Raw genomic sequence first — 26,031 nt, 5'->3', positions numbered from 1 at the left:
TTTTGTTTTGAATACAATAATTTAGAGTGAGGTGCAGGCAGTGCAGAATCTGGTATAGAGGGGCAAGAGAGGACAAAACAAAAACCAATCACGGATTATTTTAATTATAGTACAGTGTGACATTGGCTCAGGCAGTGGGAACAGTGTGTTGGGATTATAAAGTGCATGTTTTTTCTTTTTTTAATAGTGAGCATGCAGATTAAATGTTTTTAGCTTGGGTTCACTGGATAAAAAGTAATACCAGCATAAAATAAGAAATTTCCACATCAGCATCTAGTGAAAACAATAAACTGAATAATTTAACTTGATCCATTCAAAGTCCATATAAATACAAGATAAAACCCTGAACAGTGTTCTCTCACAGGCTGGTTAAAAAAACGAAACATGCACCCAGGTCATCAGCAATTATGTGACACTTGCAAAACCGTACAAGACAAATGCAATAATGATGACCACCACCTTGTACTTAAGCTAAAACATTAAAAATACCAGTAAAGAGTCACTTTTCATTCTCAGGTTGAAGGCACTCACGTAGCCCTGGGGTCAAAATATAATGGATGAAAATAAAATGGGTGAGAAAGGTTCCTAACAAACTGATGTTTCCTTTACATATATTCACTGGCACAGAGGAATGCAGTTTGGCAAACTGGCATATGCCATAAAACTGGCCCTGACATAATCCGTAATGTACAGCTTAGATACAGTGAAATGCTCCATATCTCAACAAGGTACGTGTTGTGAGAGGGAGGAAATGAACACTTTGTGCTGGCAGCATACAGCCTCATTACAGAGGAAATAAAAACAGTTATTGCATAGACATCTCGAGTGTTGAAAAAGAAAGGAAGAGGGACTGAGGGAGTTTGGCTGGGACGTGCTGGTTTGTATATGGTTGGATATCTTCATAAACATTAAACATAATAACACAATAATGCACAATGATTTCAGCTATGCGATATCCTGGCTTTCACTGGTACAGCAATACTGCAGCATGGTCCTTATAAAATTAACTATTCATTATAGCTTTCATGAGGTGAGATATGTAACCTACGACCTGCGAAATATAAATTAAGACTTTAGGATCATTGTATAAAAACCTTGGCATGTTCCCAGAGCTCATTTTCCTTCTTTTCTCCTCTGTGCCTCCTTTATAGTCCCGCTTGTACCTCGCTGCTTGTTCATGTCTTTAATCACTTTGGGGCTTGCTTTGGCCAGCACCTAGTTGGCTGGATGGCTCAGGTGAAACATCCACACATGCTTTCTGGTGAGTGAGACACCGTCGCCCATGGCTACGCCTCCGCTGCCCTGGTGACCGCCTTGGACTGTCAGGCATCTTTGAAAACAACAAAGTAGGGATTAGTTATAATTGGGGATTTATGCTTCAGTGAGAAATCTCCATCGCAGGTACGCTGTAACTGTTAACTCCTCTAAAACCCCCCATTGTTGCCTGACGTGCACCTTCTTAGAAATCTAATTAGACGTTACATCGGCACAGTCTGCAACTACTGTGAATACCCTGTTCAGTATTCCCTGTTCCCCCTGTTCAGTATTCCTTTTTTAAAAAGATTCCTCCTATGCGTTTCTGGCTACTTTTTCACCAGTTTTTTTTATTTATCAGTGATAAACAATCATCAGCTCAAAATAAGGAATAATATAAGGACTCACAAAGTTACAATTAAAAAAACCATGAAATTAGAGTGACTCATATAGCTAACACCTTAATCCTGAATTTTCAACAACGGGCTTCTCTACATATCCTCCATCTAAATCGGCCATTTGCCAACTGTCAGGTTAGCAACAAAGAGAAGGCCAAAGAGACCGGCACTCTGCTTCTTTTACCTGTTCACATCCTTTATCCTCATCGTCTAGTTCGCTAATGGACTGCATTAATGAGTAGAGGTTCATCCTGCCACTGCGATTAACACTCGGCATGGCCTGGAGATTAAAGAGAAATAAAAAGATGAGTAGCCTTTGATGCACTCTGTGTGAGTATATGAAGATAAATGTGGGTCAGGCAGTCTGCTCACCTTGTCTGGTTCATTTACAGTAATGAGAGGGGCTGTCTGCACAGGATCTTGGATGGTGTCAGACTTTGGGGAAGGCTGTTCAAATACCTGGGTGTGGTTAATAAGATAGAAAGGAGATGAAGCTGTAAAGGGAAAGAAATCTGAAGGATTTAAAAAGATAATAAATTATTCAGGATTATTTACCTCACACTCTTCCCCTAAATCATTTTTTTCATCTGGATTATCTATGTCATCCTCCTCATCGAGTCCCTCATATTCCTCATCCTCATCCTCATCCTCATCTTCTTCCTCTTCATCGGCTGGCTTTTCTTCCTCCTCTCTTTCCTCATTTCGTACTGATTTTTGTCTCTGCTCTCTCGACTTTCGCTTCCAGAGAGCACTATGGCGCTGCTGGCTGTAACAATAATTGCACAGACAACACATTCCTCACATGAGAGAGAGCAGCAAAGGTAAATACAGTATTTTTTTTTTTAAAAAGAACCGTTGTGAATGCTTTTGTCATATTTTAAATTGCAACCAGCTAATCATTGTGGAAATGAGCTGGTCACACAGCCTAACCTTGCGCTGAGGATGCCGCTATAGGTCTGGAGCTGCTTCATGAAGCCCTCATTGGGCTTGATGATGGACCGGCGATCCCTGACATAGTTCAGCGCCACATCCAGTGTCCAGTACTGCTGCTTCATAGCGTAAGCGATCACTGTGGACGCTGAGCGGGAGACGCCCATCTTGCAGTGCACCAACACCGCCTGGCCACTCTTCCTGTGATACACAAAGATGAAGAGGAACTCAGAGAGATTTAGGATTTTGCTTAACAAATATTAAATCATGCAGGGAGAAGTGCTGGAATGAATATGCTGAGGTGGTTATCAGCTTAATAGCTGCAGATGCAAAATAATGCTTAGTAGTAAAATGCTGCAGGTTTGCGAACATGTGGCATCTCTAAACTGGCTGAGCAGCTGAGTGAATTTAATATTTGCAGCTTTAATTTTTTTTTTTTTCCACCGGAGGGTAGCTTGGCCCTCTCTCAGAGGTTCTGTTTCAAGAGTCTAAACTGAAAACTGAAAACACGGAGCCAGTGTTCTTCTGTTTTTGCTGTTTGATTACCGCCTGTCATGATGTTTAACAACTCAGTGTGCGTTTGTAGACATCACTGACACAGTTTAGACTTAAAATGGGACTCTGAGTCACAGTGTGACAACTCAGAACTGTGAAACTGGTGGTGATGCCAGTCTTGATGGAATTCAGTATTTCATTTTCTGTTAAAGGTGGACGCAGAGAACAATAACACATTTGTTTCATTAAATATGAAGCTGCAACATGAGCATAGCTTATCATAAAAGACTAGACACAAGGGGAAATGCTTAATATAGAAATGATTAATGTAAAACATTAGGTATGCCAGTATGGTTAAATTTCACCCATATTTTATATTTTATTTTCATTTACTTTATGCTAATTTATGGCCACATTATTAGGTACATCTTTAAAACTGCTCGATGATGCAAGGTAGATGGAAGGTGGATTTCACCACACAACCTCTCTAGGGTTTACAGAGAATGGTCTGAAAAGGAGAAAATATCCAGTGAGCATCAGTTCTCAGTGAAAATGCCCTGTTGATGTCAGAGCTCAGAGGAGAATGGCAAGACTGCTGGAACTGATGGGAAGGCAACAGTAATTCAAATAATCACTTGTTACAACCAAGGTATGCAGAAGAGCATCTCTGAATATATAATACATCAAACTTTGAAGCAGATGGGCTACAACAGCAAAAGACCACAGCGGTCAGTAAAGAACAGGAAACTGTAGGTACAACTTGCAGAGGCTCACCAAAATTGGACAACAGAAGCTTGGAAAAAGTTGCCTGGTCTGTTTTGTCCTAGTTTCTGCTGTGACATTTAGATTGCAGGGACAGAATTGGGTATAAAAAACAGCAAAGCATGGATCCCTCCTGCTCTGTATCAACAGTTCAGGCTGGTTGTGGTGGTGGTGTAATGGTGTGGGGGATATTTTCTTGGCTACAGTTTGGGCCTCTTAGTACCAACTGAGCATTGTTTAAACACCACAGCCTACCTGAGTATTGTTGCTGACCATGTCCATCAAGTTCACTGTACTCAAATGGCCTCCACAGTCACCAGATCTCAATCCAACAGAGCACATTTGGAAAATGGTGGAATGGGAAAGTCACATTCATGGATGTGCAGCTGACAAATCTGCAGCAACTGTGTGATGCTGTCGTGTCAATCTTCTTATTTTGGCTGCTCAGCAGATGATCTACCTCCATCTCACCCTATCCATAGCCTCCTCCTCTGTCACACCAACCCTCTATATGTCCTCCTTCACTACCATCCATGAACCTCCTCTGAGATCTTCCCCTTTTCCTCCTGTCTCGCAGCTCCATCTTCAACATCCTTTGTCCAATAGATCCATCCCTCCTCTGCACATGTCCAAACCATCTCAGCCTTTCCTCTCTTACTTTGTCTCCAAATCGCTCAACCTGAGTTGTCCCTCTGATATATTAATTTCTAATCTTGTCCATCCTGGTCACTCCCAATGAAACTCTAAACATCTTCAGCTCTTCCACCTCCAGCTCAGCCTCCTGTTTTTTGTCAGTATTACTGTCTCCAAACTATACATCATAGGAGGTCTCACTACCATCTTGTAAACCTTTCTTTTCATTCTGCTGCTATCTTCCTCTCACAAATCCCCCCTGACACCTGTCTCCACCCACTCCACCCTCCCTGCACTCTTTTCTTGACCTCTGTGCACTGTTGATTGCTTTGGATGGTTGACCCCAGGAATTTAAACTCAGGTAACTTCCCTATCTCTCCTCCTTTCATGTTCACATTTCCACCTGTCTCCCTCTCATTCACACTCATGTATTTTGTCTTGTTTCTACTGCCTTTCATTCCTCTTCTTTCCAGAGCATACTTCCACCCCTCCAGGCTCTTTTCCACCTGCTCCGTACTCTCATTACAAATCAGTGTCATCTGCAAACATCATAGTCCTCAGAGACTCCTGGTTGACCTCATCTGCAAACAAGGGGGTCAGACACAATCTCTGACATAATCTCACCCGCACTTTTAACCCATCACTTATTCCTATCACTAACCTCTCCACTGTCTCACTGTCCTCATACATGTCCTGTACCACCCACACATACACTGTATTGCCAAAAGTATTCACTCACCCATCCAGATAATTGAATTCAGGTGCTTCACTAACTTCCATGGCCACAGATGTATAAAATCAAGCACCTATGCATGCAGACTGCTTCTACAAACATTTGTGAAAGAGTGGGTTGCTCTCAGGAGCTCAGAGAATTCCACGGTGGTACAGTGATAGGATAGCACCTGTGCAACAAGTACAGTTGAGAAATTTTCTCGCTATTAAATATTCCAGTCAACTGTTAGTGGTATTATAACAAAGTGTAAAGCAATTAGGAACAACAGCAACTCAGCCTCAAAGTGGTATAGTAAACAGTAAACTTTCTGCAGTTAATTACTACAGACCTACAAATTTCATGTGGCCTTGAGATTAGCTCACGAACAGTGTGTAGAGAGCTTCATGAAATGGGTTTCCATGGCTGAGCAGCTGCATTCAAGCCTTACATCACCAAACACAATGCAAAGTGGAGACGTGTTCTGGAAAGCTGATGGGCAAGTCTGGGTTTGGTTGTTGCCAGGAGAATGGTACTTGTCTGACTGCATTGTGTCAAGTGTAAAGTTTGGTGGTGGTGGTGGTTGGGGGGGGGGGGATTACGGTGTGGGGTTGTTTTTTAGGAGTTGGATTCGGCCCCTTAGTTCCAGTGAAATGAACTCTTAATGCTTCAGCATACCAAGAAATTTTGGACAGTTTCATGCTCCCAACTTTGTGGAACGGTTTGGGGATGGCCCCTTCCTGTTCCAACATGACTGCACACCAGTGCACAAAGCAAGGACCATAAAGACATGGATGAGTGAGTTTGGTGTGGAAGAACTTGACTGGCCTGAACAGAGTCCTGACCTCAACCTGACAGAACTTTGGGGTGAATTAGAGCGGAGACTGTGAGCCAGGCCTTCTTGTCCAACATCAGTATCTGACCTCACAAATGTGTTTCTGGAAGAATGGTCAGAAATTCCCATAAAAATACTCCAAAACCTTGTGGGAAGCCTCCCCAGAAGAGCTGAAGCTGTTATAGCTGCAAAGGGTGGGCCGACATTATATTAAACCCTATGGATTAAGAATGGAATGTCACTCAATTTCATATGCATGAAGGCAGATGAGCGAATACTTTTGGCAATATAGTCTACTTCTCTGTCATGCTTACTTCCTCATGCAGTACCACGGTTCCTCTCTTGCCACCATATCATATGTTTTCTCTAGATTCAGAAAGACACAGTGCATCTCCTTCTGACCTCCTCTCTACTGCTCCATCAACACTCTCAAAGCAAACATCACATCAGCAGTGCACTTTCTCAGCATGAAGCCATACTGCTGCTCACTGATCATCACCTCGCTTCAACAACTCTTTCTCATATCTTTATGGTATGGCTCATCAGCTTTGTCCCTCTGTAGTTACTACAGTTCTGCACATCACTCTTGATGCCGTCATGTCAATATGGACCAAATGTTTTCAGCACCTCATTGAATCTATGCCACAAAGAATTAAGGCAGTTCTGAAAGCAAAAGGGGGAACAACCTGGGCTAAAAAATTGTCCGGTGAGCGTATGTGAGTCATACAAAAACTTAAGGGTAGCTGCCTAGCACCTGCTGAGGGCCATGAAACGGTCTGGCAGTTACAGTTTAACAGGAGCTCAGCAGATTTTGGACACTTTCCAGTCTCCGCTAAGCTAATTAGATACCATTCTCAATTTACTCTTGAGAATGGTATCAGTCAGGCAAGAAAGCAAATAAGAATACAGATCAAAGTGGTTTTTGCCTTAAAGGACTGTAGATCTGTGTTACAATACCATCCTGCTCTTTACTTTCATAGACAGACAAATGACCTCTTGGGAAATTTAGAGTTTCACACATTTCAGCCCCTAATTAAGCATCTGTCCAGAAGGAGCAATCAAAAACCTTTTCACAAGTCTGGATTTTAAAAGGCCTCTGGTACCTTGCAGTGTTGATGAAGTTGAACGTAGCTGGCCAGTGGGCCAGCAAGTCTGTGGCTTCCACATCGTACACTCTGATGTTCATGTAAGTGAAGGACTCTGGGAAAAAATTGTCAATCTCCCTCGTCACATTCAGAATGTAGCCCACGCTGAAAAACATGCAGACACACACTCAGAGCCAGAGCAAAACACAATCCATAGTTAAATACTACCCTGTGAGTTAATGGAATAGAGACAGACAACAACACACTCAGAGCTACACAAAGTGTTGCAGGTGAAACTACTAACTTGTTTTTCTGCAGCTCCTCAAAGTTAGCTGCATTCCACTCAGAGCCCTGAAACCAAATAAAGACAGAGGTTAAGGCAAGGACAGAGAAGACGAGAGAGAAAGGGCTGGCAGAGTCATCTTCCCTATCAGTGTCAACACAGATCTCCTACAAAGAGGAAGTTACAGTCACATGACAGCATCCTGGCTAAAGAACACTTTCCAGTTTGTTAATCAAAAAAAAAAGAAAGTCTTCTCACTATTGACTGTACAAATAAAGCTTTTAAAATATTCAGACCTTCAACAATGACTCACCAGGTAAAGGTAGTCAAATATTTTAGAGGGCTTGTCCATCTGAGCCATGGTGACCAGGATCTCATTGTCGATGTACTCCTTGTAGGGTCTCATGTCAAAGCCTATCCTGGTCTCCAGGGTAGAGTGCACCTACAGTAGGAAATGAGTGCATTTTCTCAAAATTGGTTTCACTTCAGTTATGCTCTAGTAATTCTTTGACTTTTTTTTTTTTCAAACCAACTTCCTGTTTCTATCTGCCCACACATCTCACCATTTTGGATGTGAGGTTGTCCAGGTCTTCGGTCCTCATGATGTCCCTCAGGTGTTCTTTGATCAGGATCTCATTGGAAACTCTCTCTGCCGAACTTCCCAGACAACAAAAGAGAAATTTTAGTACAAACTGGCAGGGAGGCACAAACAATAAGAACGGAAGATAAGTTTATTATTATTTATACATGTATAAGTGGAGAAAGTGCAACGCTTTTTCCACTTGATTCGACAGCTGTACTTTTACTAACCTAAGATTTAGCTAGACTTACTTGTAGTGGATACTTTAATAAATTATCTTAATGTACATTTTCTTCCACCACATCGGCTCCCTTGGCTAATACAAATAAAAGCATACTTCTGTCCAACACTGTCCTTGCGGATTGACTCCAAGTCATTCATGGCCTCCCACTCATTGAGGCAGGTGCGATCGGACTCAGTGTGCTGGCGGTAGTGCTGAGCCCACTCCAGCCCAGAGCCTGGGATCAAAGCTGCCTTGACAGCACGCTCACAGCAACCGTGTAACACCTGCAGCACTGACCTTAAAGCGGTGGAGAGAGGAGAGGAAAAGCAACAGAAAACATCACCATGTGTATCGATGACTTAAAAAAATATCATTAATAGGCTACAGAGATGTAGGAGACATTATTCTGGAAATTTAGAGCAAGGAAAAGGTGTTGAATATGCAAAGAGAGCAGCTGGAGGGTGCTACAGCAGCATTTTCATTTTAATATCTGGGTGTCACTCACCACATGGTCTGCATGGAAACTGGTTTAAAGATTCTGGTCTCTTTTGCCGAGCTCACGCTAAAACCACTGCAGAGAAACAGACAGAAACGTGAACACTCATAATCAAGCCTGATGATGAGAAAGAGAAAAAGGAAAAATAAGGAAATAACAGTGATAAAAAGCATCAGTGTGCTACATCATAGTCTGGCAAACTACAGAGAATTAATTCAGTGTAAATTAGAAATAGTTCTTGTACTTGCGGAATGAAAATGCGAGGACAGTTACTGAGAGACAAAGTAGCACAGTTGGAGGTGTGATTCAGCCTGATAAGGGTGAAAATGCCAGTGTGACATGGCAAAAAAAAAACCTTGCATGACACTCAGCACACACAAACGATTAAAACTCAGCAGTTTAAGCACCCAGTCATGTTAGCCTAACTATTTTTAGTTCTAAACTTCTTAAGTTTCAGAGTGACCAGCTCTTATATCCTTTTCTGAGCATCAGCAGCGCAAAATGTTTTAATTAAGCCAAACCTGCTGAGAGCAATCTTCGTTTATTTAAAGACACACAAAATGAGCCAGAATGGAAATTTGGTGTACTTCATACACTACGATGCAGCCAGAGTAAATTTATTAGACCTCTCAGCAGTTAAACTCTTTGACCTTTACATAAACAGCCACAAAAAGAAACTAACCATACTTTACTTTCATTTCATTATTAAAAACACATGACCTCCATGTTTATGCAATGATGTGAGTGAGTGACATGAGCTGTTGTAGTTCATAGAGAATGATTCAATTCCAAAAATAAGGACATTACTTATTCATGTTATCTCTGGCCAGAATCCCAGAAATCAGGCTGCACCGTCTGTGCTGCAGCCTCCCAATCTCCTCCTCGCTTGTGCTTTTACACTTTTAATATGATCCTGTCCTTTTTTCAAAACGTGTTTCTTACCCATCTCCGTCCAGATAAACTTGTGTATTGCTCCATATTGGCAGAACCAGGCCGATGGTGCAACGATCACTAGAAAAAGAAGAGGACGACACATACACAGGACAAAGAAGAAAATTGCACTTGTTAAAGCTAAACCAGAAATTGTTAACAGAACAGAAATCTTATCTTGTGCAACAGTACACCAGCATCTTGGTTACACAGACCTCTCTGAGTTGGGGAAATCCATGCCCAGCAGGATGCTCTCATGTTTGTTGCCCAACGTGGAAACAACGATCAGATACCTGACTCTTACCGGGCTAACAGAATCTAACTGCACCGCCTGGATGAAAAGGTACAGAGGAGTAGAGTCAAGGGGAAAAGGAGGTAGATAATGTGTCAGACAACTTGTAAAGAAAAAAAAGAAAAAAAAAGAAAAGAAAAAAAAACCCCACAGCTTTCTTTTTAAGTCTAAAGTTGCCAAATAAGGTTGGCTGTTTGCAAGCAGCATAAAAAAATCCTGTGTATTTATTTTCTTTGGCCTTCCAGGAAGATGCAAATCAGGGAAGTGAATGTTGTCTTTACAGAGAGCTCAAGATACCAGCTCCTGTCCGGTTAAAGGACCGTACCTAGATTCCTTCTGTCTTGAAAACTTACAGGTCAGTCTCAGAATGAGTGCAGTTCTTTGGAAAGCGTTAATAATTTAAAATGCATTCATTGGATTTAAACAAGCAAAGCTACTAGTACAGTTTGTGGATTTGGCTTTTGGCTTATATGTTTACATTCAATTTTGCTATCCTGCAGTCTTAAGTATTTACAAATTACAGAATATTTTCTTTAGACTGTCTATTTGAGATGTCCATGCAGTGGCACACTGTCCACACACTGCAACACAATTAGAATTAAAACAGTCACCATCAATTTCAAATTCAAATTAAATCCATTTTAGCAAACTGGATGAATAACATGGTGAATCCTCATTAGGGCTGTGCCATATCATATCATCTGCGATTTCTATGTGATATAAAAATGTTGAATTGTGATATCATTGCTCTATTAATGCCATACATTTACATTCCCTAGTGTGCAATGGCGAGACAAGCCCAGGCATGCCTGAGGGCACGAGCCATGTGTCAGCGTCTGATAATGATTTAGTACCTAAAAACGGAGCTACTTCAATAACCTCCTACAAAGCAATATGCAAGAAAACTGTTCTCACCGAAGGTGGAAAAAAACAAGTGTTTCACCACTCGAGGCAAGGACATACTGTCGAGTGTTTTAGGCTATGAAAGAGGAGATCCTAGTAACTGGTGATATGCAACCCAAAAGTAAACAAATGTCTCAACTGAGCATTGCTGGAGCACTCGCTAGCTGCGCTCCACATGACAGGAAACACAGTGGCTGGAAATTACTGATGTGGTTACATATTGTTTGGCAAAAGATGTGGTGCCAATCCAAAATGGTAGGCAACTGGTTTAAAAGCTGAAGATACAAAAACCCAGATAATAAAACTGAAAAATGTTTAAAAGTTTAAGTTACTTTATTTATTGTTAACCGAAATGGTTAACCTGTAATTAAAATTTCCAGGGAAAACCGTATCTTGGCTACTTTTGTGCTTAGATTTGACTGATGCTGTGTCACTGCTATTGCATTATAATGCCCCTGCTGCTGCTGGCACCTTGCTTCAATAGATTCACACTTCAAATTAGGAATGACAGTAGCTCACTGGAAAAGAAGGATGGAAACTGCCTTTCATTCAGTTACTCTTATAAATGCTGCTGCCTGAAAGCTGCAAGCATCAATAAAATGTGTTCAGTGTTTTTTTTGGGGTTTTTTTTAATAACGGCAGAAATATTATTGCAAATTTTCTTGAAATATCGTGATATACTTTTGAGGCTATATCACCCCACTCCTCCCACTACCAAATAACAAAGCGATTTACTGATGCTGCCTTCCAGGCATTTTCACACATGCACTGCAGGCTGGATATTTTCTGAATCTTATCCAGGAGGAGCTTTATGTGCTGCCGCCTTCAGAGTACAAAGTCTGTACAACGTCTGATTGAATCAATATGCGTTTAAAGCAGGTCTTTTTTTTTTTTTCCTTTGGTGAATTTACAGAAAGTACATGATTGTATTGTGCCATTCCTCCTGAATGCTCTACAAATACTGACTGCACTCATCAACATCAAACAACCAAAGTTCCAGTGCACACATCTGATGCAGAGAATCTCCTGCTGTGTGCTACACAGACACATGATAATAACAATGGACATAGTCACATATTTTCCAAAATCTCTCTGTCTTACTATATTAATTTCATTGGGATAATATTTACGTAAGAGCTTGATGCTAGTGATACAGAAGACCTAAAAATTGGTAATTCACTGTCACTGAAGGTTTGTGACTGATAGCAAAATCACTGAAATTTTCCCAAAACATTTACCATAAAACTGCATTCAGTGGATCAGGTTTCTTAATATTTTCTTAACACCATAAGCAGTTAAATATTTATATAACCTCAGCAAAGTAATGACCTTTGCCAGAGACATGATCATACAAGTTTACTCAGTGATCACAGAGACAAAGTAAAGTGTTTTAGTGTGACATTTTTCAGGTTTCGCTGATACACAATATTGCCAAAAGTATTCACACGCATATGAACTTGAGTGATTCTTAATCTATAGGGTTTAATATGATGTCGGCCCAGGCTTTGCCACTATAACAGCTTCAACTCATATGGTAAGGCTTCCCACAAGGTTTAGGAGTGTTTATGGGAATTTTTGACCATTCTTCCAGAAGCACATTTGTGAGATCAGACAGTGATGTTGGATGAGAAGGCCTGGCTCACAGTCTCTGCTCTAATTCATCCCAAAGGTGTTCTATCAGGTTGAGGTCAGGAGTCTGTGCAGGCCAGTCAAGTTCTTCCACATCAAACTCGCTCATCCATGTCTTTATGGACCTGCTTTGTGCACTGGTGTGCAGTCATGTTGGAACAGGAAGGGGCCATCCCCAAACTGTTCCCATGAAATTGTCCAAAATGTCTGAAGGATTAAGAGTTCCTTTCACTGGAACTAAGCGGCTGAGCCCAACTCCTGAAAAACAACCCCACACCATAACACCCCCCCCCCCCCCCCCACCACCACCACCACCACCAAACTTTACACTTGGCACAGTGCAGTCAGACAAGTACCGTTCTCCTGGCAACCACCAAACCCAGACTCGTCCATTAGATCGCCAGATGGAGAAGCATGATTCATCACGCCAGAGAACACATCTCCACACTCCACTAGACTCCACTGGCAGTGTGCTTCACATCACTGCATTCAACGCATTGTGTTTGGTGATGTAAGTCTTGGATGCAGCTGCTCAGGCATGGAAATCCATTCCATGAAGCTCTGTGTGCAATGTTCTTGAGCTAATCTGAAGGCCACATGAAGTTTGGAGGTCTACAACGATTGACTCTGCAAAAAGTTGGCACCTCAGCATTGGCTGACCCCACTCGTCATTTTATGTGGCCTACCACTTTGCGACTGAGTTGCTGTCACTCCCAATCACTTCCACTTTGTTTTAATAGCACTACCAGTTGACTGTGGAATATTTAGTAATGAGGAAATTTCAGGACTGGACTTGTTGCACAGGTGGCATCCTATCATGGTACCATACTAGAATTCTCTGAGCTCCTGAGAGCGACCCATTCTTTCCCAAATGTTTGTAGAAGCAGTCTGCATGCCTAGGTGCTTGATTTATACACCTGTGACCATGGAAGTGATTGAAACACCTGAATTCAATGATCTAGATGGATGAGTGAATACTTTTGGCAATATAGTGCATGATCTGTGAAGAGATGAGCCCTCACCAGCTTTACGGTATCTTCTGGTCTGAGGTGTTCAATCATAGCACGGAGGTGTCTGTGCCGCATGTCTGGCGCTCCGCTGCTTTGCTTTAGAGGAGAAGTCGGGGTGCGAGATGTCGCCTGATGAAGGCTCCCACTCTCGCCATCCTCCAGCAGAAGGACTGCCCCTTTTACGAGGGCAAAGCTCTCCCTACAGAGGGACAGAGATCCTGGAGGTTAACGCTGCTGTCATCAAGCAACTGGTTATCATCTTTCTTAAGTGTGTAATTTATAACAATTTAAAGCTGATGTGGGCTATATCTACCTTTTCTGAAGTCTCCCTCTTCTTTGGAGGCTTTCATCCTTAGAAAAAAAAGATCAAAAAATCTTTATCAAGAAGACATGTGAATATATATTTTTTTAATTCTCTATTCGGTTTGTACGTGTGCAATTCAGCATCTTATCTTTGTTTTACTGACTAATTGTATCCGTTCAATGCATTTCAGGAGCCTGTAATTTTGTTATGCAGGCTGTTTGTAAAAAGAGTGAAGATATGCAGATCCTAAACCAGAGTCCGATAAGATCCTGGAGGTTCATACGCTAATAAGCATGAGAAACTGTTGCATGGTGTTTCTAATGCTCTCAGAAGTTAATAATTCCAACTTAAATAAAGACAAAGGGTTGAAAGAAAGTAACAACTCTTCTGGAAACATTAGAAGCAGTGTGTATGCACGTGTGTAAACGTTTGTGTGTGTCATGTTTTTCCTGTTTAAAGTTTGACCACAAATAGTAGAAAAAAAAATTTCCTCAGGTGAAATGTGGTACAACACAGATCATTTGCAGCAGTGAGGAGACAGACACAAAGAGCTAAGTGGGATGTGGGGGGGGGGGGGGGGCAACAATAAGCAGGTAAATAGTGGAATAACAGAATAAAAAAAAAAACACTAAATAAAAGAGAAACACGATGCATGAAGAGGGAGGGGGAAAGGAATGAGAGAAGTAGCAGTAGTAACAAGGGTGTACAGAAAAAGAAACTTGAGACAGCAACATTACCTGTTACGCAACTGACAAGTCCAGACAGAGTCAAGAAAAAAGGAAAAAAGAAATAAAAGAGAAGAAGTGGGCAGAGGCCAGGGGCGGAACGATGAGGGTTTGAAGAAAAAAAAAAAGGAGAAAACAGAAGTTAAGATAGCAGAGTGATTAAATTCTGTGACAAAATATGCAAAAAATGAGACTTGGAAGCACAGTAAGGTCATTTATGGTTTAACCTGCAATGATAAAGACCAGGGGGGAAAGCCAGGCCTCATTTAAAACAATATATATTTATGACAGAGGGATAGAAATGTGAGAAGAGGAGATATGAGGGGCAGAGGCTGATGATACAGTATTTAACACTTACAGTGAGCATTCAGACAAGTAATTCAATCACCATCTGACAATGCTTTAATGGGAGCTATATCTGTGGTATTCATGCCATGTAAGCCTATCAGTGCGATCACTTCCCTGGCCACAAGTGAAAAACAAATCTGCCTTGTTATCATTCAGGCAAATGTAGTGATGATATCCACAAAGGGACACATTCAGGAGCCGTCGCTCTTCGTGCAGACCTTTCAAAGGCCGGCGTAAACAGCTCGTAGTCAATGTTCTGAATAATTCTTTGTAAAAGAAAAGTAAACAACCTCATATCTGCTGACATGGTGCAAAATGTCTGTGCACAGCAAGGTGGGGAGATAACTGAACTCACTGGCGCGGTGGCGATGGATGGGAGCCTATGCAGGGTCAACAGAGCCATTGTACAGGTCCGTCTGCACTTAACCTGCTGTTTCTTGCAGGCTCAGACAGGCTCTGCTGGTTCCTCAACCAAAAGTGTGCTGTGGGTGGGGTGAAGAGTAGTATTATTTTCTGAAATAACACATGGATGTTTGGAATTCAGTTACATGCAGCATTTAAGCTTGGTACCAGAGGTCTGGTTTAGTAAGTTAGGAAGATTGAAGAGCCATTTTCACAACCACTTCCTTGGTATTAATCCAGTTATAGAATAGTTGTGCAATATGAGGAAATATAATATCAAATATATATATAGCATCCACATTTTGTCATATATTTGGTTGTATTACACCACTGATAGCAAGATTTCCAATAAATGCATAAATGAACTGAAGTATCTACCTAGTTTTGAGCAATATCTAATTGTCTAATTATCTTAAATATGAAAAATGCCATATTTTATATCTTTTAAATGTTAGTAACAAGGTATCAATTTAAATATAGTGACAGATGAGTTCATACATATTTCCTATCAAGGGCAGAATATCCTGCCATTCCTCCCATGCACAGAAATCCAGCTGTATTCCCTTAGTGCCACAAAACTCTTATTGTATACATAATAACACAAACGTATTAGAACCATACACAAAACAAGCGAAGCATTCTGTAAAATGGCATTATATTAAAATGATAACTGTGCTTCGTGGTTGTGCTGAAATATGCAGTCTATATAAGGATGTGGCTGCAGTTATTATGCATATAAATATCCACCAATAAAAATTTAACATAAAAAATTTACATGACTGCTGGCTCCTAGCAGTTTGCACAGCCAGACACGCTCACCGTAAAGGCTTTAAAGTTAAATTATATTAAGTTTTAAGCTTACTGAAATCTTCCCGGGAAAGGTTTGTTGTCCACACGAATACCGCGGTAGCGCCTTCATAATATAACAGCAAATATGTGACACGGTTTCAGCTCGCTGCATGCAGACAACAAAGTTATTTCTTTCCCGGAGCTGTTATCGGGTGAGTAATCGTAACTACGTGGTTCAATGCTGACAAACGAGATCAGGACAAATAGTGGTTCCTTTTGCAGCAATCACGAACAAGCTCGAAATAATGTGTAGCCTGTATCCATAATGTAGCCTCTTACAGACAGCTTGTAACAGTCTTGGCACATTTAAAAAAAAAAAAAACCCTCTATACCATCAAGAAGCGTTTTTCTTACCTTTAAAGGCTGTGTCCTCACTCTAATTTCCTGCTTCGGTGCCTGGTTGTTTTTCTTCCGTACCGAGAGCTCCTTATTCCGCCCTCTGTTGCTTTCTGAGGGTGAGGACTTGACCATTTACAGCACGCAGCTCTATGAAGGAGAGCTTTTTTTTTTTTTTTTTTTAAATCGGCGAGCAAAGAGCCTCGCGACCCGGAGCGCGAGCGGGATCGGACGGTGACGTCACACGCAGGAAAACGTTAGGGTGCGTGAAGGATATTAATCCGGTCTTCGTTCAAGACGGCCACATGTTTCAGAAGCACCTTGCTGAGGTATTTTACTCGTGTAAACGCAGCAAAAGCTGCAAAACTGAAAATCTAAAGGTTTACACACGATAAGTGCATTTACTCAAGAGGGCAGCATTGAGATACTATGATCTTAAAAGGGGTGAATCCCGACAAACTGACTGTGGGGAAGTGTTGGGCGTGTTACTAATACGGAGAAATACTTTTTGATACACAGTACTGTGGAAAAGTCTTTAGTAACCCCTCATTTCTTTGAATTTACAGATTTATTGAAAAGTATGCAAACATACATGAAAAATACAGTGGATAAGGCAAAAACAGTGTTTGTGCAGTTCTAATGAGCTTGAAAGTCAAAAGTTTTGACCATCTTTTTTCTTCAACAGTCTGAACTTTCAGCTTTCTTGTCATTTCTTTAAGTAGTCTTCAGGAATAGTTCTCCAGGCTTCTTGAAGGATTTTCAAAGCTCTTCTTTGGATGTTGGCTGCCTTTTGTTCTGTTCTCTGTCAAAATGATGCCACACACGTCTGAGCTCTGGGGAGGCCAGTCCATGACTGATGGTGCTCCACTGTGTGTGTGTGTGTGTGTGTGTGTGTGTGTGTGTGTGTGTGTGTGTGTTTATACCCAAGACTACTTTTACTGCATTGGCACTGCGTTTGGGATCATTGCCATTCAGACACTCTCCAGATGGTATTGAATGGTGGATCAAAATCCAATGATGATGATTTGAACTAAAAATTTCTCATTTGGATTCAACACATCATAGGACCTGTTTCCACTGATTTAAGTAAAGCATACCTCAAGCCATTCTTCCCTTCCTTAAGAATAGCTTCTTGGCAGCCACCCTTCCATTTCAGATGAGCCTTCAGCAAAAAGTAGCTGGATCAACTGAAGGGCCAGGTGCATCTTTCAGGTCCTGTGTCAGGTCTTTGCTTAATTTTTTATCCTTAAGGACATGACTTTCACATACTGTTCATATGCTGTAGATATTTCTTTAGGCCTGCCACTTCCACAGAATATAAATTGGTTTATATTCTATGGCCACTTCTTCTTTTCTCCTCCGCTTGTGTCCAGTTTCCACTGATTTTTTTAAGGGCACACTGCACACCATGCCAAGATATGCAAAGTGTTCAGTTAATAGCACTTTAGGAATCGCTTTATTGGTTCAAAAATACCGTTTTATGCCTGTTAAACTGTGTTATCATTGGCATTTTTTGTGTGTGGATTCAGCTAAAGAAATGGGAACATATGATGTGCTTTTGTGACAGGCTGCTAGTAACAAAGTGCCTAAAGTTACAATTTAAAATTGGTTCTTTGCTAAGTAGTCTGTTATGTGAAACAGCAGTGGTTCATCCCCTGAGTTAGATGTTTTTGTCTTTTTTTTTTTTTTTACACTTGAATGAGCATTAAGTGGCTTAACAAATAAAAAAACATTCCTCTGAAAATGGTCAGGTACAAGGACCAGACTGAGCGTGAGTGGAGAAGCAGCCAATATGTAAAGAAAAACGTTGAAAGACCTTCAGAAAACCTTCAGTTTTAGTGTTTAGTACTTCATACTCGTGAGTACAATATTGTACCTCAATTGAGAATTTAGTTTCAGAGTTTAGTCAATGAACTTCCCATTCTGTTTAAATCATATAAACATGCCTGTAAGCTATGAGGCTCCCCGACAAAGAAAACTTAATTTGTGCAGCGGTTTACAACCAGACTTTGTCTACTTCTACCGTTTTTGCACAGTCCTGTCTCAAGAGGCAAAATCGGATGAGTAATGTAAACATGCTTTTACTAAGATGCTTCCCTGATAGTCCCAAATGCGCCCCCCCCCCAAAAAAAAGAGTAAAAACGCATAGAACCAGACTTTTAATAGTCTTTGAAGTGACCCACAAGTCAGAAAGCAGGATTTTTTAATCTTTATTGCAATTACGTGGGAATCCAAAAAAAAAAAAAAAAAATACACACACACCCTACCCGACGCAGGCGCAGTGATGTGAATTCCACTACTTCCTGGCGTCTCAAGAGTAGTCCGGGCTCTGCTGACGTTGAAGGTTAAAAGCTTCAAGTTGCAGTCTGAGCGGTTCTCTGCCGGAAGACGACCGAGAGTCATTCCTGCCGTTAAAGTGGGATGCAGACAGTTGGAAAACTCATGAAGGTTTTCATAACGAGGCGCATCCCGCAAGAGGGGATGAAGATCCTGTCAGCGGCTGGAGTGTACGAAGTATTCTTATGTTTAAATTAACAAAAAGCTGTCCTTAACAGTGTTTAAATGCCTTCCGTGCTTTGCATATCGACGCTGTAATTCACGCTTATACACTCCGGCACCATTGCTGTCAGTTTCCTCTGCTTGTGTGTTTAAATGACACGCCGCCTCACGCGTCTGGTCCTGTCTCACTGGAAGCAGGTGTGAGGTGTCTCAGTGGGATTCCGATGAACCCGTGTCCAGGGCAGAGCTTCTCAACGGTGTTCAGGGGGCTCACGGTCTTCTGTGTCTGCTGTCAGACAAGATCGATGTCGAGGTCCTGGAGGCCGCAGGTACTCACCACTCACGGTCCTCAGATGGTGACCAGATCCCAACAAACTTTTGTCGGGCAAACACGGGGTGACCACGTGGGGCATTTTACTAAAGCTTTTAACACCTCACATCAGAACCCCCCCCCACCTCCCTATGTCTAGATCTTTGAGTTTTACTCCGTATAAGCCATGCAATTTTAGTGAGATTCACATGTGATTGCCTAACTAGAGCCAATCAAAACGCAGTATTGATTAGTGTATTGATTCATTTATTAATCATTCAGTTTATATTCTATCAGTAAAGATGCTCACGTTGCTTTCAACCTCAGAATTTGAGTACAACTAAGAGGTTACTCAGCTTGTCTTTGATTTCAGGGCCAAACCTGAAAGTGATCAGCACCCTGTCTGTGGGATTTGACCACCTTGCCCTTGATGAAATCAAAAAGCGGTGAGCTTCACCGACTGAACTTCACCGTTAACTAACAGGAGGAGATGTCACATGCTTTCTTAGTTATACCGCTGTTTGTTTCCAACAGTGGCATTCGTGTTGGATACACTCCGGATGTCCTGACCGATGCCACAGCAGAGCTGACTGTGGCTCTGCTGCTGGCCACCGCTCGCAGATTACCGGAGGGAGTGGAGGAGGTGAAAAAGTCAGTTCCACATTTACACTAATCAGTGTAAACCTTATTTTTGTTTCTGTAACTTTTCAGCCCAAAACAAAAGTAAGTACCTGAATTTAGTTACGCAGTGGTCATACTTTTTCTTCCCCTCAGTGGTGGCTGGAGCTCGTGGAAACCACTCTGGCTGTGTGGTTATGGCCTTTCTGGCAGCACTGTGGGAGTCATTGGACTGGGACGCATAGGTTGGGCTTACTGTTACTGCTTCATTTACTTTGGAATATCAACTTCAAAATCATATCCAACTAGCAAAATCTGATCTGATTTTCCTCTGAGTTTTAAAGACTTGCTCATAGTTGAATAACTGCTTGTATTTGCATTCAGGTATGGCCATAGCTCAGAGACTCATGCCATTCGGAGTGAAGAGGCTTCTGTACTCTGGGAGAACAGCCAAACCCCATGCTGCTGAAGTCAATGGAGAGTTCGGTAAGGAATAAGTAGAGAACTTCACACGATGTGAGGGGAGTGATTAAAAGCACAGTCAAGTAGAAAGGGCAGGGCAGGAGAAGTTGCAAAACCTAATTCAACCCAATTTCCAAAGAAATGTGGACACAAATGCAGTGTTTTGCACATCATTTAAAACCAAGATTTAACTGAAAATGGTAGCAATTAGAACTTAACAGAAAAAACTACAGTGAAGATGGCTGCACTGGCTCGCAGAACATCTGATGTGGTGTGCAGATTTAAACACAGGATCCAGAAGACTGCTCCAAAGGGTTTATTTCTGGCAGTAATGATGATTAAGTAGATTTAATTGATGGATGGCTAGATGGATTGAAAATTGATGTATATATTAGAAAAAAAAACAATTATTTTTAATACATCAAAATAAGTACAAATAATTACAATTAAAGATCAAACCAAATCACAGTACTATCAAACTGCTGAAAAGTTTAAATAAATTAGGATAACATCATCTCACATCACAAATGCATCCATAATCTTTGTATTTCCATTGTCTTTCAGTGTAACAATACAGGGATCTAATGTAAATATCGGTTCATGTGATCATGAAATATCCTTTTACATTGAATGGTAATCAATTCAATGAAAGGTTTAAGCAGAGACTTCTTAACTGTTCTCAGGCTGATGGTAAAGAGGCAAAAGGCCAACTAGGCCAAAAAGGTGGAGTTATTTGGTTTGTCCGGCGGATTAACAGGGCACAGGATATGTTGTATGGTGGGTGTGGTGAAGTCAGAAAGGTTTTAAAGCTTTTGTAAGAATGCTGGTCCTTTTTTTTTTTTTTTTTTTAAATCCTACCAATCTGAGACAATGGCAGGTTTACAATGCAGTGCAATACCTCTTCTTTAAACATCACTTTGTTTGTGTTTGCTGTCGTTTTGAAAGCGTAATAAAGGATTTCAGCTGCTGATCAGGTTGGAGACTCCTTTGCTGTATTTCTCATTTCATAATGCACCAAATAGATTAGTTCAGAGGTCTTTGTAACAGGGAGGCCAGTTTAGTACCGAGACTTCTGTTGTGGAAAACATGCAGATTCTGGTTTGCTATTAATGCTACCATTAATGCTGGCTGTTTAGCTGTGCACTGCTGACAAGCTTGGAGGATGTGGTGTCCATGACTTCCATTTGACAGAGCACAGTTTTAACAGTCAGTCGTAAATGAGTTGTGGCCCAGAAAAGGCATTTCTGGATGTTGCTGTTTGTGTTTTTTTGTTTTTTTTTTTCATTTTAGAGTTACAAACTCAGTTCTCTGAGGATTGTTTTTAGATGTGTTTCTGAACCCATGCATTGACTTCTACTACATATTCCTGTCTGCGGTTAATGCAGCGCTGCCCAGGGGCCCAAAGATCAGTCATTCTTAGCTTTTTGACCTTGTCCCTTGTATACAGATATTTTTCCAGATTCTATTAATCTTTTAATATTGTGACGCATAGATGGTGAGTGTACTTTTGCTGTTGCACGTGCAGTGTATACAGAGTGGTGAACCTCTCCAATATTAAGGCTCACTCAGATGCTCTTTTTTATACCCAGTCAGGCCTTTTGTTTCCCAGTTTTTAAAGGTGATGCAAGTGCTGAATTCAAATTGAACACTTTGCAAAAAAAAAGAATGATTGATTGATGTTTTCATATATAGCTAAATCATTTTTAAATCACTGCTTTCTGTTATTATTTACATTGTACATAACAATTTTGGGGGGAACTACAATGGGCTTATAGCATTTTAAAACCAAGAAATAGGGTTTGGGGATGGTAAAGCTGGATATTTTACTGACTGTTTCCTCCTTTAATCTACATGTTTGTCCTCTGTCACCTCTTCTCTCTGTTGATCAGTTCCTCTGGACACACTTGTGTCTGAGAGCGACTTCATAGTAGTTTCCTGCTCCCTGACACCAGAAACCCAGGGAATGTGTGACAAGGCTTTCTTCAGCAAGATGAAACCCACAGCAGTCTTCATCAACACTAGCAGGTAGTGTTGATGAGGATTGGATTGGGATGATAATCTGTGCCCTTGTACTTTTTTTTTTTTTTTTTTTTTTCTTTTCTTTTAATGGCAGTAAACCCTGTTATGATATAGTGAATTATTTGCTTTAGGGGGGCTGTGGTGAACCAGGAGGATCTGTACGAGGCACTGACCAGTGGTCAGATAGCTGCAGCTGGACTGGATGTCACAACACCTGAGCCACTTCCAACAAACCACCCGCTTCTCACACTAAAGAACTGCGGTGAGTCAGAAAGCTTGTGCCGTGTGTTTTCTGACCCCTTTGTCCAACATGTCAAATGTTTGATTTACTGTTTAAAATATATTTTCTGTCCTCCCTTATCTTGTGCAGTGGTGTTACCTCACATCGGCAGTGCCACCTACTCCACGAGAGGCGTCATGTCAGCCTTGGCGGCGCGAAACCTTCTGGGTGGTTTACAGGGCACAGAGATGCCCAGTGAACTCACCCTGTAGAGCCTGAAATGGAACCGCTGAGCCTGTTCTGGTGACAGTAGAAACAATAACGAAGTGGTGTGGAGGAAAAGAATAGCAAGAATGTAGTTCAGTCATGGTGAGGTACATGATCAGTGTTAGCTTCATACTTTAACTGGAACCTGTCACTTTTAACACTTTGTTATATTTAGTGTGCATTTTTGAGGAAGGAAATGATCAGTGCAGTTTTACAAGATATATTCAAATTCTTTAAAAACAGCCTAATGAACAAACCATCAGTACTCTTTAACCTTAAATCTTAATAAAACACACTATAATGCTGTCTTCCACATGGAAACTCATCTCTCCCATTTTTAAATGCAATATTTGACATCATGTACTTCCTTACCTGCACTTTCTCTGCTAATACTTCGTCTACTGTTACTGAACGGCATAACACTCCAGTTTTCTATGAAATGTGATTTTTTTTTTTTTTTTTTTTTTTTTTTTCTTTCTTTCTGAAGAATAAAAACACAACTTCAGTGCACAAAAGTGTCATTTGGAATGAGTTCATGTTGAAAATAGATTTGTGATCAATAAAAAATGACCAAATGAATCTTTTATTCTTTTCAACTTATAACAGCAGTAATATAAATCATCTTTGAGAATATCTTCAGTGCATTTGCTTCAGTTTGGAAACATTTTATGAGTTTAATTTAATTGAAGAGTAAAAATAAATAACAGCAGTTCAGATTGCTTTCTTTTTTTTTTTGTGATCTTTTTAAGGCTTTTGTCAGTACTTTAGAGCAAAGTGTCTGCAAAAGACTGGTCATCTTTCCAGTTTAGGCAGGTGTTCTTCGAGTGCTTGTACAGGTGGGAGGACTGGCTGAAGCGTTTGCCACACTTGGGACAGGGATAGGGCTTTTCTCCTGTGTGGACACGAATATGCTTCTTGCAGTCGGTCAAGTTCATGAAGGTCTTACAGCAGATTTTGCAGGCATATTTCTTCTCCCCTTCCACCAACAGCACATGGTCTTCAGCAGCTGCCTTCTTGCACTTGGACAGAACATCCTCTGAAGCTCTAGTCAGAGGCGGCCGGTCAGCTGCGTCCCCTGAGCCGAGAGGAGGCTCTGTGCCGGCTTCTGATCCAGGTTGTGCTTTGGGGGCGATGCGACGGAAGGTTGTTGCCCCTGACCTTTTTCCAGCTCTCGTGGTTTGAACGACAGTGGCTCCCACATCGAGCGGTGGTCTGACACTGCTCAAGAACCCTGCCAGAGAGTTCTGGGTGGGCTGGAGGATGATGGTATCACTAAATCCAGGGCTCTGAGTTGGGAGAAGCTGCTGCAAGGGGACAGAGGTGACCGGAAAAACAAGAGAAGATGAAGAGTCTGAAGACTGACTAGTAGATGTGTTTGCTTGCTCTGACTTTTGATTCTGTTCACCTGCATCTACAGGGACTGCAGGAACTTCGCTGGCGGCAGCAGCGGCTGTGGCGGCTGCTGTGAGGCTGGCTAGACTGTCATCATCTTCCAGAGCTCCCATGACGCTTTCACTGCTGGGATTGAGGAAGCAGGAAAAGGCCAGCTCTGACAGGCTGTCCAGTCCCTCACCATCTGCAGAGTCCTCACCTAAATCTCCAGTTTCTTTCTGCTCCTCTGTGTGAAGATCTGTGCACAGCTGCGACTGTAAAGAGCTAACAACACACCCCGCTGGGCTGGTCGATGCCATCTTTTCGTTGTTGAGGTGTGCATTCAAATTGTCTGTGCAGGCTTCCAGCGGAGACGGAGGAGAATTACTGGTTAACAAATCTGTAGAATATGAGCTTAGATTTTCCTTTTTCACCTCAATCACTGCCATCTGTGGCTTGTCTCCCTCTTCTTCTCCCACCTTTACTTTGACCACATTGTCTCCATCTGTATCTTCACCCTTCTCCCACAAGCCTCCTATGCTGCTGTCTGACTGGCTTGGCAGTTGGATTTCCTCTGATTCTCCCTTGGGTGCTTTGTACTTCTTCTCCTCCTCATCACCTTGGTTTTCCCAGGGTGTCTCAGTGATCTTCAGGCAATCTGGGAACAATAGATCTTCTCCTATCTTGTTGTGGCTCACGCAGCTCCTGGTAACAGTAGGCGAACACTCCTTATAGTTTTCTCCAGGCAGTCTGCAGGTTTTCTTCCTGTCACTCAGCCTGTCCTCCTCCAGCTTTCTCTTATGCCCCACTATCACCACACAGTCTTCATCCCCACCAGACTGACTCACCTCCACTCCATCAAGGTCCTCTTCCAGGGCAGATGTGACGTTTTGCTGTGAACTGCCTGCTGCCTGTGAAGATGGACTTTGCTGCTGCTGCTGTTGTTCCACAGACCTCCAACCTTTAGGAGGGGAGGCAGGGAAGTTTTTCCTGGACAGGTGTATCTTGCAGGCCTTGACCACGGTGTTGAGGTGCAGGTGCGATGCCGCCAATAACACATCCATCACATTGGAGGCCCCTAGGGAAAGAGTGGAGGTGTAAATCATATCTAGCAGAGTGGAGAAGGCCTCTGGGGTGACCACTTCTGGATCAAGCTCTATCACATTGGGGCCGCCTCGGCACCTGTCAGCCTCCTCACCTCCAGTCTCATCAGCGGTGTCACTGGAGCTGAGGAGAGCCCTAAAGTGAGAGCTGCATGCTGCCAGGATGGAGCGGTGAGCCTGGAAGGTCTGGCCTCCAACCACCACAACGCAGTCACACAGCTGAGCGTGGAGGCGCTGGTGGTTGAGCTGCTCGAAAATATGCTGGAAGTGACTTGGAAAGTTCATCACGGCCGGCGGAGCTGGTTACTTAATACTAAGGATATCAGACTATTTTCAAGCATCCATTGAGTCCGTTGCAACCGCACCACGAAGGTCGTCGGGAGAAACTGCTGAGGAACCGAGCTTATCTTCTCATCCACATCTTACCTGCTGGGAACAGCCTCTTGGCAGCAGGTGCCTCCGATGTTTAGCGGGGTTATTGTCTGCCTTCAGCGGCTTTCCTAGAGATGCTGGAGTATGGGCGGGCCTGGTCCAAAAACAACGCGAAGGGATGCGGAGGATCCGGCTGTGTGTACAAAAGCTTTAAACGACGCGCGCACAGCTGATGCTCTCCTCACCAAAACTAAAATCAAACTGCAGGTATTTTAAGTGTTATAAGGTTAGTAAGCCACAGACCTCATACAATCGCCCGGTTTAGCTTCCATTGTTGACGCGTCCATCACTTGCAGTCTCATCAACTTACGCAGCAGCG

General features: G+C 42.1%; 3 protein-coding genes across 4 annotated transcripts; 1 reads left to right on the top strand and 2 right to left on the bottom strand.

Moving 5' to 3' along the window:
• Positions 1–29: 29 nt before the first annotated feature.
• LOC115786923 (protein phosphatase Slingshot homolog 3) lies at positions 30–16,589 on the bottom strand. Of its 2 annotated transcripts, none has more exons than XM_030739427.1 (17): positions 16,430–16,589; positions 15,180–15,337; positions 13,761–13,798; positions 13,460–13,646; positions 9,829–9,944; positions 9,626–9,694; positions 8,693–8,758; positions 8,302–8,484; positions 7,948–8,041; positions 7,698–7,826; positions 7,406–7,452; positions 7,120–7,266; positions 2,583–2,783; positions 2,208–2,418; positions 2,025–2,111; positions 1,837–1,932; positions 30–1,330 (listed from the first exon to the last, which is right to left on the bottom strand). In XM_030739427.1, the coding sequence occupies exons 2-17, from the start codon at positions 15,225–15,227 to the stop codon at positions 1,184–1,186; spliced, it is 1,866 nt and encodes a 621-aa protein (XP_030595287.1). In that variant the 5' UTR covers positions 15,228–15,337; positions 16,430–16,589; the 3' UTR covers positions 30–1,183. The 2 variants fall into 2 exon arrangements, with proteins under 2 accessions (XP_030595287.1, XP_030595286.1); XM_030739426.1 differs by having other exon boundaries at positions 15,180–15,306; positions 16,430–16,588.
• Positions 16,590–18,724: 2,135 nt separating this feature from the next.
• Positions 18,725–23,279, top strand: grhpra (glyoxylate reductase/hydroxypyruvate reductase a). The gene is made up of 9 exons (XM_030739447.1): positions 18,725–18,918; positions 19,109–19,239; positions 19,594–19,666; positions 19,755–19,871; positions 19,995–20,083; positions 20,223–20,324; positions 22,190–22,325; positions 22,451–22,581; positions 22,690–23,279. Exons 1-9 carry the CDS (start codon positions 18,833–18,835, stop codon positions 22,809–22,811), a joined length of 987 nt encoding a protein of 328 aa, XP_030595307.1. The 5' UTR covers positions 18,725–18,832; the 3' UTR covers positions 22,812–23,279.
• A 164-nt stretch (positions 23,280–23,443) lies between these two features.
• LOC115787195 (zinc finger and BTB domain-containing protein 5-like) lies at positions 23,444–25,988 on the bottom strand. Its single transcript, XM_030739778.1, has one exon. It carries the CDS (start codon positions 25,563–25,565, stop codon positions 23,571–23,573), a length of 1,995 nt encoding a protein of 664 aa, XP_030595638.1. The 5' UTR covers positions 25,566–25,988; the 3' UTR covers positions 23,444–23,570.
• Positions 25,989–26,031: the final 43 nt, after the last annotated feature.

The sequence above is a fragment of the Archocentrus centrarchus genome, chromosome 10 (genome assembly GCF_007364275.1).
Source record: "Archocentrus centrarchus isolate MPI-CPG fArcCen1 chromosome 10, fArcCen1, whole genome shotgun sequence".
NCBI classification, from domain to species: domain Eukaryota; kingdom Metazoa; phylum Chordata; class Actinopteri; order Cichliformes; family Cichlidae; genus Archocentrus; species Archocentrus centrarchus.
This window is presented reverse-complemented; position numbering and strand designations above follow the sequence as displayed.